The sequence below is a fragment of the Mustela erminea genome, chromosome 13 (genome assembly GCF_009829155.1).
Source record: "Mustela erminea isolate mMusErm1 chromosome 13, mMusErm1.Pri, whole genome shotgun sequence".
NCBI classification, from domain to species: domain Eukaryota; kingdom Metazoa; phylum Chordata; class Mammalia; order Carnivora; family Mustelidae; genus Mustela; species Mustela erminea.
In genome coordinates this window covers 8,565,481-8,580,586 of record NC_045626.1, presented here as the reverse complement: position 1 = coordinate 8,580,586, position 15,106 = coordinate 8,565,481, and the positions used below count along the sequence as shown (strand labels likewise).

The window sequence follows — 15,106 nt, the reverse complement described above, 5'->3', positions numbered from 1 at the left end:
ATGCTAATGTGTCTGAAATAGTACTTAAAAATTTTTTTCAGAAAGAAAACCATTATGGAATATACAAAATAAGTGGGTCAGATTTGGCCACCTGGCTGTGGTTGCCAGCCTCTCTTCCCTAGAAATCCAGTTAACCACTTATTCTGTGTGTTTGACTTTATTTTACAGTAATCTAATTGTGGAATTTATACTATTCTATTACATTCATTTTTCTTTGGTCTCCATGACCAGCATAATATGTGGAACTTGAAAGGTATAGGAAATAAATAAATAAATGACTGAATGAATATATGAGCTATATCCGTGCAACCAGAATTGCCCAAGAAATTATTTTGCACCTTCTCAGTCGATAAATGTTCACCATTTAAGTGGAGATTGTTGGCAGAATACCTTAGTTTTCCCCTGACATATTTACTTGACAAATACGGTCTGTGTGGTTATAGACATAGTCTCATGAGCCAGGAGGAAAGCTCTAGTGGTCTAGGGCATGGCATGGTCTTAGGATCTTTGTGTTGTTCACAACTTTTCAGACAAATATGGTTTCCTTTTAAAAATTATACTTATGTATCTGTGAACCTTTGTCAGTGGGGGCTTTTTTGCTGGGTGCCTTGCCTTTTGACAATTACAAGTGTTCCATGTTGTCTCTTTGTGTTTTCTGTGTTTAGCTAGAGAGACTGCAGGCTGAAAATATCTCGGAGTGGGACAAGAGGGAAATACTTGAAACAGAAAAGCAAGGACTGGAAAAAGAAAATAGAAAACTCAAGGCTCAAGTGAAAGAAATGGAAGAGCTCCTGGGTGGGAAAAACAGATTCAGCACAAACTCTCAAAGTTCTGATTTCAAGACATCACGAGTTGATCTGCAGGAACAAAGCAAGGTATGGGTTCCCCCGGGAAGCAGCGTTCTCACTCGCGACGCATGCCTCCCTGGTGCTTGGTAGTGGCTGCCTCCCTTTTACCCGCCTCCCAATCTGAACATTTTCTTTTGTGTTACTTAACATCTGATCACTTGCTCTCTCTGTAAGGTAGAGTAACATTGTTCATGTATAGGAACACAAAGTGTCACACACTTTGTATGAAAATGTTAGAATAGGACAAATCTGACAGTTTTAGTCTTTTCCAAAAGGAAGAAAAAACTAAAGGGATCTTTGTGTTTTTTGTTTCCTTTTATACTTTTGTCTCAGTATTTTTCAAGCAATTGATCTTACTTCTCAATAAGTAAATTTCTCCATTAGTCTGAGCAACTGTGGAGGGAGCGTTCGTCAGCAGTGACGGCACCTGCATCAACATTTCCGTTTAGCTGAAGCGTACTCTCTTCCGGTTCGTTTTTAGTTTCAGAGAAATTATTTTTGAGTCAGTTCAGTGCATTGTTTGGCAAATAGCTTTTATAGGCTATAATATAAATATTAGAACTAGAATTAAATTCACCCTCTGATTTTGAGAACTTCAGGGTTTTGGAATTGTTAAATCCTATAGATAGGATTTTTAAAAATAAATAGCTTTTATATTTAAAAAATAATCTCTTAATGGCAGTTGCAGTTTGTGTGTTTTAGGGTCAACATTCTGGAAAACATTTACATCTTGTTTCTATTCCTTCCATTAAAGTACCTGTAGTATCTTAATGCACAATTCTGTTATTTCACTCAATCTCTTTAACAGTGAATTAAAAGTGAGTTTGATAAGTTCATATTTTTAAATTATATAAGTAGTTCATACTCATAGGACCTCTAACACCTACATGGCCGGAAAACGTGAATCCCATATCACTTTTCCTTATTCTTTGCTATCCGAGGAATCAATTGCAAATACAAGATTAAATCACATTAGAATTCCGTGACTTGGCAGTACGGATCTCTGAAGTGAAATATTATAGTCAGTAATCATAATTCCCATTATATGTGTTCAGAAACCAGCCATAATAGTGTATTTGTTTCTGACATATACAACTGACAAATCTGTTTTTGTGCAGATTTCTACTTGTGAAAGTACAGAATTATTTCAATTATGAAACAAGTTTTTTGATCATCAAAATACCTGCTTGCGTTTGACTCACTTGAACAGAACAAGCCTTTATATTATACTCTGTGTCTGGTCACTGCTGTAGAAGCTGACTGATACGAAGATTAATGAATCGTTATCCCTGCCCAGCCTGGGCTGAAAGTCTATATAGGGAGATAAACACATAAATTATTATCAGTAGTGTAACATGTTGATTGATAATAAAGTAAAATGGGAATACAGAGGAAGCAGTTCATTCTAGTTCATTTTGATTCCTATCTAGTTACATCAAAATGATATGCTGTAAAGCATGTCAGTTAGGAAATATGAGGGCTGACTGGGGACTGTTTGGAACTGACATATATATATATAGTCAGTTGGCTTGTCTGGTTGTCGGGCACAGAGTCCAGACCTGGGCTCTTTGGGACAAATGTAGTTCTTCATCTTAGGAATAGACAGAACTTGGAAACTCAAGATTCCGGAAGGTCTAACCAAACCAATGGGTATGTTCATCAGTTAGAAAACTCTTCCTTAAATATATATTATCTTGATGACCAGGAAGAGGTGTTGATTATTCTTATGCTCTTCATTAAGAATTCAGACTCACTACTTGGACCAAAATAATTACTTAGCATAGAGCAGCTGTAGGTCAGAATCCTTGGTGCCCCGGAGATCCCCTCTGGGATCAAGATTTAAATGTCCCCAAATGCCAGATGAACCAGGCTGCATATAAAACATGCCTAAGTCCAGAGAATACTATAGATTCTATTATAACATGAAGTCAAATCGTAATTTTAACATTATTTTGATAAAAACTAATTTACATGTATATAAATTAGGCATTTAAGTATCATGTAAAGGTACCCTGTGTACATAGGTATGTGATTACCATGTAGAAGCAGCATATATCTATGTGAATATAATTTCTATATATAAGTGACACTGGAAATAGGTGCTGACATGTAACAAAACAGTAACCAGTCAATTATCACTCTCTGAAAGAGTTGTAAAGTCTTATTATGTTATCTTTATATCTAATCACATTTAACAAGTGTCTGTGACAGACACAAAATTGCCTGCTTTTCACAGAAATCACCAAATCAATATATTGTGTTAATTTCTTGAACTTTAACATTCTCACTGTTCAATGAATTTTTTTATAAATTCTTACTTATACAAGAGGGGAAGAATTTCACATATATATTTGAAATATACAGTGCTATATTTTGCATACATTTTTGCATTTTTTTGGCCTTAGTATTATAGGGAATAAATTTTTAAAGAAAGTATCTTTTCATTTTAAATGGCACTGTTGGGGCACCTGGGTGGGTCAGTGGGTTAAGCGTCGACTTTTGGCTCAGGTCATGATCTTGGGGTCCTGGGATAGAGCCCCACATTGGGCTCCCTGCACACTCTGCTTCTCTGCCTGCCCTCCCCCCATGCACACTCTCTCATTCTCACAAATAAGTAAAAATCTTAAAAAAAAAAATAAGTTGCACTGTTAATTTAAGGACAAAGATTCTCCTTAATACAAATGATCTCATCACATGAATGAATCTCCATCTTGTGGTTGTTGCTTTTTTTTTTTTTTTAAAGATTTTATTTATTTATTTGATAGAGAGAGATCACAAGTAGATGGAGAGGCAGGCAGAGAGAGAGAGAGATGGAAGCAGGCTCCCTGCTGAGCAGAGAGCCCGATGCGGGACTCGATCCCAGGACCCTGAGATCATGACCTGAGCCAAAGGCAGCGGCTTAACCCACTGAGCCACCCAGGCGCCCTTGTGGTTGTTTTTAGTCCCATGTTGAGGCTCTGTGCACATCAATCTTTTATTTAAATTAAATAAACCCAGCAGTGCACCGGAACTTTTAATGAATAGACTGGAAACTTACTGATCAGTAGAACATTTGAGAGGTGGGTCTGTGCCTGGGAGAGACACAGACAGAAAGAAGTATCAAGACAACTGGTAAATCACATGATTCAGAAAAGCACATCTTCACCCGGGCTTGGTGAAAGGAAAAGGAAGCTTGAAGGACTTCAAGAATTCTAATCTCTTCAGAGCTTTCACTTCCACCTCCCTCCTCCCTTTGTTTCCTTCCAGGGACTTTTGGGAGGACAGAGAGAAGAGGGAAGGAGAAGACAAATGAGGGACAGAGAAGGGGAAGGTGGTGTGTGTCCACCCTAAAGTGAGAAGACATAACAAAATAACCAAAATGGAAACAAACACATATAAGCTAATATTTATCAAACTATGTCCTGATTTTGCTATAATAGGGAAAAGTAGAATTGTAATTCCCAATCATTTTCCTAAATATGATTCCTATCCTGTAAATGCTGATTTATTTTATTTACTTTATTGAAGTGAGACTGATTTTTTACTTGGAAAGCCTCAATTCTGTTGATATGCAATATATGTATTCTCCATGCCAAATAATACTTCTTAAAGTGAAAAGTTATTGGAAAAAGTGGTCAATATTCTCCTGGGTAAAGCCCCATAAACCAGTCAACATGCCTCTCATGAAGCTTTTTGGAGGCTCGTTTTCTTAAATCATTCTGGCAACTGAATCCCTTCCTTTAGGTCACACTCTGGGTCATTTTTAGAAAGTTAATGTGACAGAGTGGTAATTGATGTGTCTCAGGAAAATGATGAATTAATCTAAGAGTGGAAAGGCCATCAAAGTCAATTCCTAATGAATTTACTTTTCTGATGGTGTCTATTCCTTGAGTTGGAATGACATTTATTTTATTTAGTAACTTTACCCTCAGAAATATTTTATTTTCATTCAGAGGTTTAGCAAGCAAACCTATGGATTTGTTAACTTTTCCTCATTCACAATTTCTCTTTCGAAACCCTCTTTGCTCATAATATTATTGAATAATTTAAGAATAAAAATATCCTTAAAATGTTATAAAATAATAATTTAAATATAGAATAACATAATTTGATGTTATTAGATAGGGCCATTTCATGTTTTTCTTTAACTATTCATACATAACTTTGCTTCCTAAGCTACATTAGAAATTTTAATTTTTAATATAGTGATTAGTAAAACAGTGTATTACTATAGAGCCTTTTGGATATATGGAAATTTTTAACCCTTTCATAGGTGGAATATATTTTATATATAAAAATGAAAATAATTCATTTTGAAAAATGTCTTCTTTGTCCAAAACATTAAGCTACATTGGATGTCTCTTATGAGTTGATAATTTAGTTATTTCATAAAACTTAGAAACACATCCATGATTTCGTGTACATTTTAACAAAAGTCAGTGGGATTGTGTGGTTGAGCAGAACAATGTTTTTTTCCCCAAGAATTTCTGAAGTTACCAGAGATAGATTCTTAAGTACTGTTTATGAATGTCATAAGGAGGTATCTACTGGAAGTTCCCACTGGATTGGAATAAATCAATATACTACACATTAGGGTGACATTTTCTCTAATATAATATGACTGCCCTCACTCACCCTTAAATACACACAGGCATGCGGCACACGTACAACAAACGGATTTTTAAAATAAACTCTAAAATATGAGTTTTATTTTTTCTTTCTGTTTAGTGATTCTCCCCTGGGGAATAGGTACACAGAGGATTTTGTATATATGAAACCTTGTTTCTAGGAATATATTATCACTGGGTGGGATTTCACTTTTTCTTATAAGCAAAATGCTGTCATAGCTTATTAAATTAAAATTATGAATAGTAAATCCCAACCCCTACTGCAGTGTTCGGCACACCTTTTAAATGTGCTGTCAAATAAATAAGTACATTTATGTTCCATTTTCATTATTTAAATTTCATTGTATTTTTTGATTTATCTTTAATTCTTTTACTTTCCTTTTTATTCTATGTTAGAGGGCAGTGAGGTCTATAAGGTTATTGGAGGCTTATAATATCCTTCAAAATCTCTTTCCTGCATGTTAGATCAATGATATTTTATCCGATAGCCAATTAAAACCAAGATGCAAATTTTAACACATTAGGTCACTTATATTTTGCAGATTTAGAACTCCATGAAATTTTATAGTATAAATTGTGAAATTCAGATATGAAATTATATCATTTTGTGTTTGATATGTCTAGTGGACTACTAATAATCCACTATATTATTACAAAGTGATTGGCAGTTCACATAACTGTTATCGGTAGATTTATATTAGCTTGATTTAAAGCACTGATAAAAAATAATATTTAGTTTCTTATTTAAAATGGGAAAACACTATGGCTATAATACTTCTTTTTTTATTTTTTCTGATTTTTATTTATTTATTTATTTTTTCCCCAGCGTAACAGTATTCATTGTTTTTGCACCACACCCAGTGCTCCATGCAATCTGTGCCCTCCCTAATACCCACCACCTGGTTCCCCCAACCTCCCACCCCCGCCCCTTCAAAACCCTCAGATTGTTTTTCAGAGTCCATAGTCTCTCATGGTTCACCTCCCTCTTCCAATTTCCCTCAACTCCCTTCTCCTCTCCATCTCCCCTTGTCCTCCATGCTGTGTGTTATGCTTTACAAATAAGTGAAACCATATGATAATTGACTCTTTAAATCTTAAGCTAAAATTCAAATTAAAAATAAAACTGGAAGATGAGGGAAAAACCCATAGGTCTGAGACATTCACTATTTTGTCTTTCTTTTCCTTTTCCTTTTTCTTAAAGTGAAATTACATTACATAAAATTAAACATTTTAAAGTGAATAACCTAGTGGCATTCAGAACATTCAAGATGTTGTACAACGACTGTCTCTAACTGATGCCAGAGCATTTTCATCATCCCCAAGGGAAACTCCGTAAGCATCACATAGCAGCTGCCCAACCCTCACTCCCCTGAACCTCCAGCAAGCGCAAGTCTGCTCTCTGTCTAGCTGGATTTACCTGTTCTGGATATTTCATATGAACAGGATCATACAACCTGTAATTTTCTGTGTCTGGCTTCTTTAACTTACATATGGAGTGTTCAAGGTTCGTGTGTACCTCAGTACTTCATTTTCCTTTTGGTTTCATCGTATTTAATTCTGTGTTTATTCAACAATTTGTTCATTCATTTATGTGCCAGTGGACACCTAGGTTATTTTCATCATTTGGCTTTTTCAAATGGTGCTATTATAAACATACAGGTACATGCATTAATTTGAATACCTGCTTTCATTTATTTTAGGTACATAACTAGGAATAAAATTTCAGGGTCATATCGTAGTTCTATAATTTAATGTTTGAAGGAGCCAATGAGTTTTTCCCCCAGTGGCTGAACTGTTCCATTCCTATCACAATGTATAAGAGTTCCTAGCTCCTCATAACACTTGTTCTTTTTTGTTTTTTGATTTGTGTTTTTAAAACTATACTCATCCTACTGAGTTTATAGTGTGGTACCTTATGGTGGTTTTGATTCGCATTTCCCTCATGACTAATGATTTTTAAAAATCCTTCTGTTTTGGAGAAATGTCTATTCAAGCTCTTTGCCCCCCTTCCCCCTTTATAACAAGATTTTATTTATTTATTTATTTGATACAGAGAGAGAGAGAGAGCACCAAAGGGAATACAAGCAGGGGGAGTGGGAGAAGAAGCAGACTCCCCACTGAGCAGGGAGCCCGAGGCGGGGCTCCATCTCAGGGTCCTGGGATCATGACCTCAGCCGAAGGCAGCGGCTTAATGACTGAGCCACACAGGCATTCCTCTCCCCACCCTTTTAAAAAGATTTTATTTATTTATTTGACAGAGAGAGAGAGAGATCACAAATAGGCAGAGAGGCAGGCTAGAGAGAAGAGGAAGCGGGCTCACCGGCTGAGCAGAGAGCCTGATGCGGGGCTCGATCCCAGGACCCTGAGATCATGACCTGAGCCAAAGGCAGAGGCTTAACCCACTGAGCCACCCACATGCCCCTACCCCTTTTTAAAAAAAAAAAAAAATGAAGTTGTTTGCCTTTCTGTTGCTGAGTTGTAAGAGTTCTTTATGTATTCTGAATATTAAGTCTTATCAGATATTTGATTTCCCAGCATTTTCTACCATTCTTCAGTTGTCTTTTCACTTTCTTGGGAATGTCTTCTGATGTATGCAGTTTTTAATTTTGATAAAATCCAGCATATCTATTTTTTTTGTTGTTGATTGTTCTTTTAAAGTTTCATTTCTGCTAAATCCAAGGTCGTGAAGATTTAACTCCTATGTTTTCTTCTAAGACTTTAATGTTTAACCTGTTATATTTAAGTCATTGACCTCTTTTGAGTTAATTTATACACATACAGTGTAAGATAGGAATCCAACTTCATTATTTTACATATGGCTACCCAGTTGCTTCAGCACCATTTGTTGAAGAGACTTTTATATTTCTCCAATTCAGCAGTCCTAGTACCTTTGTCGCAAATCAGTAGTTTCCAGATGTACGGTGTTATTTCTGGAGGCTCAGTTTCATTCCATTGGTCCACATGGTTATCATTATGCCAGTACCACATTGTTTCAATTACTGCCCCTTTGCAATAAATTTTGAAATCAAGAAATATGACTCCTCTAACCTTCTTCTTTTTCATTATCATTTTGGATATTTGGAGCCAATTAAAATTCCCTATGAATTTGAAGATCCAGTTTTTCCATTTTTGCAAAAAAAAAAAAAAAAAGCAGCAGCAGAAGAAGAAGCAATAGCACTTTGGATAGGGATTTCACTGAATCTGTGGATGACTTTTGGGAATACTGAGAACTGCTGGATGTGTATGTCCCTCCAAAGTTCATATGTTGAAACCATATTGCAAAGGTGATGGTATTTGGAGGTGGTGTTTAGGGAGGTGCATAGGTCTGACAGCAGAGCTCTCATGAATGCAATTAGTGGATTTATGAGAGACTCCAAAGAGCATCCACATTACTACTCAGTGAAAGTGGTAACCGCCAAATGTGTGATTCAGCAAATCTGTAACAAGAAAATGGAACCAGAGGTTAGAGAATGAAAGAATAAAATTCTTACCCTGGTCCGCACTCAGTATTTTTGCCAAATAATACTCTGTGCTTTAGTTTTCTCATTTTTTAAGAAGAAAGTCTGGAATAAATAGCTGAGATTCTGCCAGCACCAAAATTCCATTATCCTATTATGTTTTCCAAAATTTAGCTGAGTTTAAATAAAATCACTAATTTGGGTTCATGAGGACAATGTAATATTTCTTTAGAATTTCAGTTTATTTTCACTAAAATAGCTGTTGGCTCCCGATACAGCTTAGTGTACTCTTTCCACTTGCTGGATTTATTTATTTTTAATTCATGCAGTTAAATTTAATATGGTTGTTGACATAATTGAGAGAATTTTCATTTCGTATTTCTCTGCTACTGCCCATCACTTTCTGTTCCCCTATCATTTTATTTTGCTTAATTTAATGGTATTTAGATCCCTACAGCATTTGGCAGGCTTTCTAATTCTCTCTAAATTCTAGGAAAACAGACAAAAAGAAACATCAGTATATCAGTAACTAACAACAATCATCTCTTTGCTTTTTAACAACTTTAATTTCATTTTCCATTACATAGTTCCGTGTGTGTGTGTGTATGTGCATGTGTGTGAACGTAGTTCTAGTTTAGTGTAACAGGAGTCAAGAAAGAATAATTACTTCTGTGCTGATGTTATTTAATAAGGTCTGTATTTTATACTTTCCATTACTAAACAGAGAATTTTGCTGTTGATAAAAAACAAAAAAACCCACACACTTAAAAAAAAAAAAAACTAAAAGAAAAAACAACAACAACAAAAACATACCAAATGTGTAAAACAAGGCTAGTCAATTACTTGGTACTGGGCCTTTTTTGTAGCGCTTTACCCAGGATGAGAGATGGGCACTCCTCCTCCTTTCTGCAAGTGTTTTCATTTTCTGTTGAGAAAAAAATAACTAAATAAAATGAAGACCATGTGACTTGTTAAAAAAAAAAAAGGAAGAAGAAGAAGAATTACAAATCACATTCATATTTCACATTCAGCTCCTTTTCTAGCATTCTGAAATCATGTTATTCTGTGTCTGTTCAGCATAATTCACATGGTAGAAGGAATTTAAAAATGAATTAGATGTTCTTATCTCCTGGAGCAATGTTTCCTGAATTTGGATTACGGTCCTGCGGTACCAAATAGGGTGTTTCTGAAAACAAAAATTCTAAATTAATAGGCATGTAACTTGGGAAGTAGGAGTGTGTGTGTGTGTGTGTGTGTGTGTGTGTGTGTGTGTATTTTAAGTATTTTATTTTAAAAGTAGTTAGATGTCCATTCAGTGATGAATGGTTAAGGAAAATGTCATATATATACAAAATGAAATATTACTCAGCCATAAAAAGAATGAAATCTTACCATTTGCAATGATATGGAAGGAACTAGAAAGTATGACGCTAAGTGTAATAAATCAGCCACAGAAAGATAAATACCATATGATTTCACTCATATGTGGAATTTAAGAAACAAAACAAATGAGAAAGGGGAAACAAAAGATAGAGAAAAGAGAGCGGCAAATTAAGAAACAGGTTCTTAACTACGGAGAACAAACTGATGGTCCCCGAGAGGAGGTGGGGGAGGGGGCGGGTGAAACGGGATGGGGGGTAGGGAGGGCACTTGGGATGAGCTCCAGCTGGTAGAAGGAAGTGTCGAGTTACTGTATCGTACACCTAAAACTAATATTACAGTGTATGTTAACTAACTAGAACTTGAAAACATTTTAAAAAATTATTTTCACAGCCAAAAAATAAGTAAAAATAAGATGTTGATAGGTTTAGCCACAATCCTTACCCCCTCCCTGAAAAGTATCTAGATGACTTTTATGTCCACTAGAACTTGGAAAACCATAAGTTCAACACACAAGTGTTTTCAAAGTGTATTACAATGCCCTTCATAACTGTAAATGACTAGGTTATTTCTGATTTGGCATTATCAAAGAGTCTGTGTGTGTGTGTGTGTGTGTGTCTTTAGTGAATATGGTAAATATCTTTCATTAGTGACAATTTCAAATTACTTTCAAGGATGTTTTATATACTTCATAGTTAATTTACATAAACATCCCAAATGAAATTTATTTTCCAATCTACTGCACTAATGCCTGAAAATCTGGTTCTCTGTGCTGGAGGCAAATTGGTGGCTGTTTTGGTGGCATGTCCTTGACAACATGGGGAAAGAGCCGGGAAATGTGAGAGGTCTGCTGTGCCAAGGTGAAGCAGGTGTGGGGGAACAGTAGCATATGGAGAAATAATTAGCTGGCTGAGTCTGTATTACAAGAATAATTTTACCTTAAGCCAGTTAAAATTAATTATCCTACCTTAAGCCAGATAGAATTAATTCAATTTCTCCCAAAGAAACTGTTTATTTGGCTCGATTTGGGCGGATATAGCTGGAATGTTTTTTAACCGTATTAATGAGCATTTCATAATTAGAACTATGTCCTTTGGCTCTGTATACAAATAGGAAAAAAGAAAATTTGGGTTTATGAAATTTTAAAACCCAAATATGTCCTTTTCTCCAGATAACTATCTGAGTTTTAATGTTTTCTGGTCTTTATATTTGAATGAGTCACTGCTTATTAGCTTAACTTGTACCATATGAGGAATGCCTTGTTCATTCTTTTTATTAGATTTGTCTTATCCACTTTTTGCTTATTACCATGTAATCCATTTTAAGATAAAATTCATTTGTTTTTATTTTAAATGATTGTAAAGGAAGGATCAGTATTTTTTTTCAAAACTAGGTAAAAAGGTTTTCAGTTTTTTCTGTGATGAGGCAATATGAATTTTCAAATGCTGTTATTTATCCCATTACTTATTTCACATGTGTTTGTAATATATAATTTTCAAAGAAGAGAAGAAGAATATTAACACATAATTTTATAAAAGATAAGGTATCTCATCTATTATTTGTAAAAGAAATCATTTAAAATCAAGTGACATCTACTCTTTCTTTTGTTATTGATTAATTCAACAAACATTTGCTGAAATCAGAATTTGGCTGTAGGTATCCAAAAACAGATAAATAACAGAAATGTATATAATACAAGGAATCTGATGATTTGGGACTTGGGGATAAGCTCCATGTTGGACGTACAGGAATGACCCCTGGTTCACCACCACAGAATAGGCCTAACTAGAGAATGGGTTCCTTAGAAAAGGTATCAGGAAGAGACAGAGTTCTGTGACATCTTTGCTTTCATCCCTGTCCCCAAGGTTACTCTACCTTAGCTACAAGATGGGGATAGAAGGCACCTAATGACTGGACTTGGCTGCTCTATAATTTCCTGTTACCACTCTTCCCTACTGAGATCAGCCCAAATTCAGACCTTGCTTGAGCACATTTATTTTCCAGCATCTAGAGCTTATCTGGAGCTCTAGCTGTAAGAGATTCAAGAAAATGTAGGTGTTTAGAATCCAGGAGGGAGAACTAGAAGAACTCTGGCATAGATGTTGAAATAGCCAATCTATATTTCAGACACACACACAGTGTTGTGGATAGTGAATGTAAGGGTGGCAAGACACACAACGTAACAGCTGTCCTCATGAAACCTACAGTCAAATCAAATCATCAACGAAGAAGTCTATAATGGTGACTGAGTTAAATGCTGAAAATCAGTAGATTTAGGTTATATTGCTTCTTCCTGGGAAATGACCAATCAGAATGAGATCAGAAAGGAGAAACGAGTTCATTACCTGGAGGGGCCTGGTGTAAGAACATTCCATACCCAGTGAATAAGTGCAGGTGCTTATTTGCTTTGGGTAAAATTGGAGGGAAACAAGTGAAAAATACTAATTTTCTGAGATTCTTCTAAGTATGTGGGGTAGAGGAGAAGAATGGCTTTGGAAACTTGGGAGAAAGCTGAGATTCTGAGGCTCTAAAATCTGTCTCTATTGTCTCACAGGTCCCTTGCTTGGTGATGGAGCTCCAAGGACTGATCTGAAGACTGCTGGTGAGCGAAGGGAGGAAGAATGGTAGCAAAAGTCCACAAGCTGTGGAAACGGTGGGGAAGGCACAAAAAAAGAGATCATGGGATCTCCTAAATTGACTCTTAAGTACTCCCCTCACGGGATCTGGGGCTATACTTAGTTTGTGTAGCTAAAAGAATTGTCATGTCATGACCTGTACTAGTTGCTTTATCCTTAGATCCTGTTGTTCGTCTCTGACCAAATTTTTGCACTGAAATTAAAGTACCTTTCTGTGTTGTTTTAGGGATTTCATCCATCAATTCAGATTATCCTTGGTGTACGCTAATGATGTAGCTTAGTTTCTTTAATGATTAAGCCTGTACCAAATTGTTATTTTGGAAGTTTTCTGTTAGCATCTGCAGCAAAATTTTGTGATTACTTAAAAGTATTATCTAAGAATGGCTACAATTTGTTCTCTACCTTTATGTCTTTTTATTCCAAACATTGTACACTATCATCAGTGTTCACCTCACCATAGAAACAGATTTATTTTTATTGGGATACAACCTGAAAATAAATCTCATCTTCAAGTAGAGTATGGAGAGGACGATACTTATGTCAGAATATGCCCCACCAGGGCACCTGGGTGGCTCAGTGGGTTAAGCAGCTGCCTTCGGCTCAGGTCATGATCTCAGGGTCCTGGGATCGAGTCCCACATTGGGCTTTCTGCTCAGCAGGGAGCCTGCTTCCTCCTCTCTCTCTTTCTGCCTGCCTCTCTGCCTACTTGTGATCTCTCTCTGTCAAATAAATAAATGGGATCTTTGGAAAAAAAAAAAAAAGAATCACCTGATGATGGTTTTAAAAAAAAAGAATATGTCCCACCAATTTATTTGCCATATGCATACTATAGAATTCATATATATATATAGATACATAATATATATTACATCTATAGCTATTTTATATATATATAATACATATAAAACATCCCCCATTACATACACAGACATGCAGAGCTACATATACATAAGAAAAGTATAACAATGTGGTAGGCCAAATATTGATAAATCTGAGAGGATAAAGATAACCAATTAGGATAATGATCCGGTGATCTGAGATCTGAGATCAGATGATATAAAATATACATTTAAATATTTTATAAAGGCAAAACATGAAAGTAAATGTGTTGGAGATTCAACATCCATTCTGTCTCATTCGTGGGTGGATGTCATTTGGGGAACCCTAACGTGTATTCACCTGGCTTCTACTTAACATGCATTGTTTTTTCTCTAGGATCATCTCCACCTCCAAATTTCAGGCCACATCCTTTGGTTAAGGTTAATACCACCTCTACCTTCAGGTTGGGTAGGCTATTCATGTTTATCTAATGAAAACATTTAAGTTTTCTGGACACACATGCTAGTATGGGCAGGTAACCACATCAGAGACAATGAAATGTAATGAAGCTTAGATTTCTTGAAGAGATGCACTTTCTTGCTGCTAAAATTAAACCTAAGGAAATAAAGATTTAGGGTGATAAAAGCATCAGACTTTCACTAGTAGCTACATGAGAAAGAGAGTTGAGGCATGGAGAGGGCCTGACCAGGAGACATAATGAGCCTCTCTGGCTTAAGCCATAGCCTGGGTTAAGATGCCCCTGGGAGCAGTAAATAATGCTGCTATAAACATAGGGGTGCATGTATCCCTTTGAATTAGTGTGTTTATATTTTTTGAATAAACACGCAGTAGTGAGATTACTAGATTATACAGTAGTTCTATTTTTAACCTCTTATGGTACTTCTGTACTGTTTTCCACAGGGGCTGCCTCAGTTTGCGTTCCCACCAACAGTGCATGAGTGTTCCTTTTTCTCCACATCCTCACCAACATTTATTTCTTGTGGTTTTGATTTTAGCCATTCTGACATATATGAGGTGATGTCTCGTTGTGGCTTTCATTATTTACAATAGCCAAATTATGGAAAGAGCTCAAAGGTACATCAATTGATGAATGGATAAAGAAGATGTGTGTATGAATATTTCAGACACACACACAGTGTGTACATATGCACACATATATATACAGACACACAAGTATATATGTATATAGACACATACATGCACACACACACACACACGCACTATATATATATATAATATATATATATATATATACAGACTCTTGCCTATAGAGAACAAATTGATGGTTACCAGAGGGGGATGGGGATGGGTGAAATATGTGATGGGGACTAAGGAGT

At 35.9% G+C, this 15,106-nt stretch overlaps 1 protein-coding gene across 1 annotated transcript in view; it reads left to right on the top strand.

Moving 5' to 3' along the window:
- Positions 1-13,481, top strand: part of CCDC102B (coiled-coil domain containing 102B) — a 138,512-nt gene extending 125,031 nt beyond the window's left edge. The window contains 2 exon segments of the mRNA XM_032311203.1: positions 666-875; positions 12,848-13,481. Coding sequence (XP_032167094.1) covers positions 666-875; positions 12,848-12,886 — 249 coding nt within the window. The 3' untranslated portion in view covers positions 12,887-13,481.
- The last annotated feature ends 1,625 nt before the right edge of the window (positions 13,482-15,106 follow it).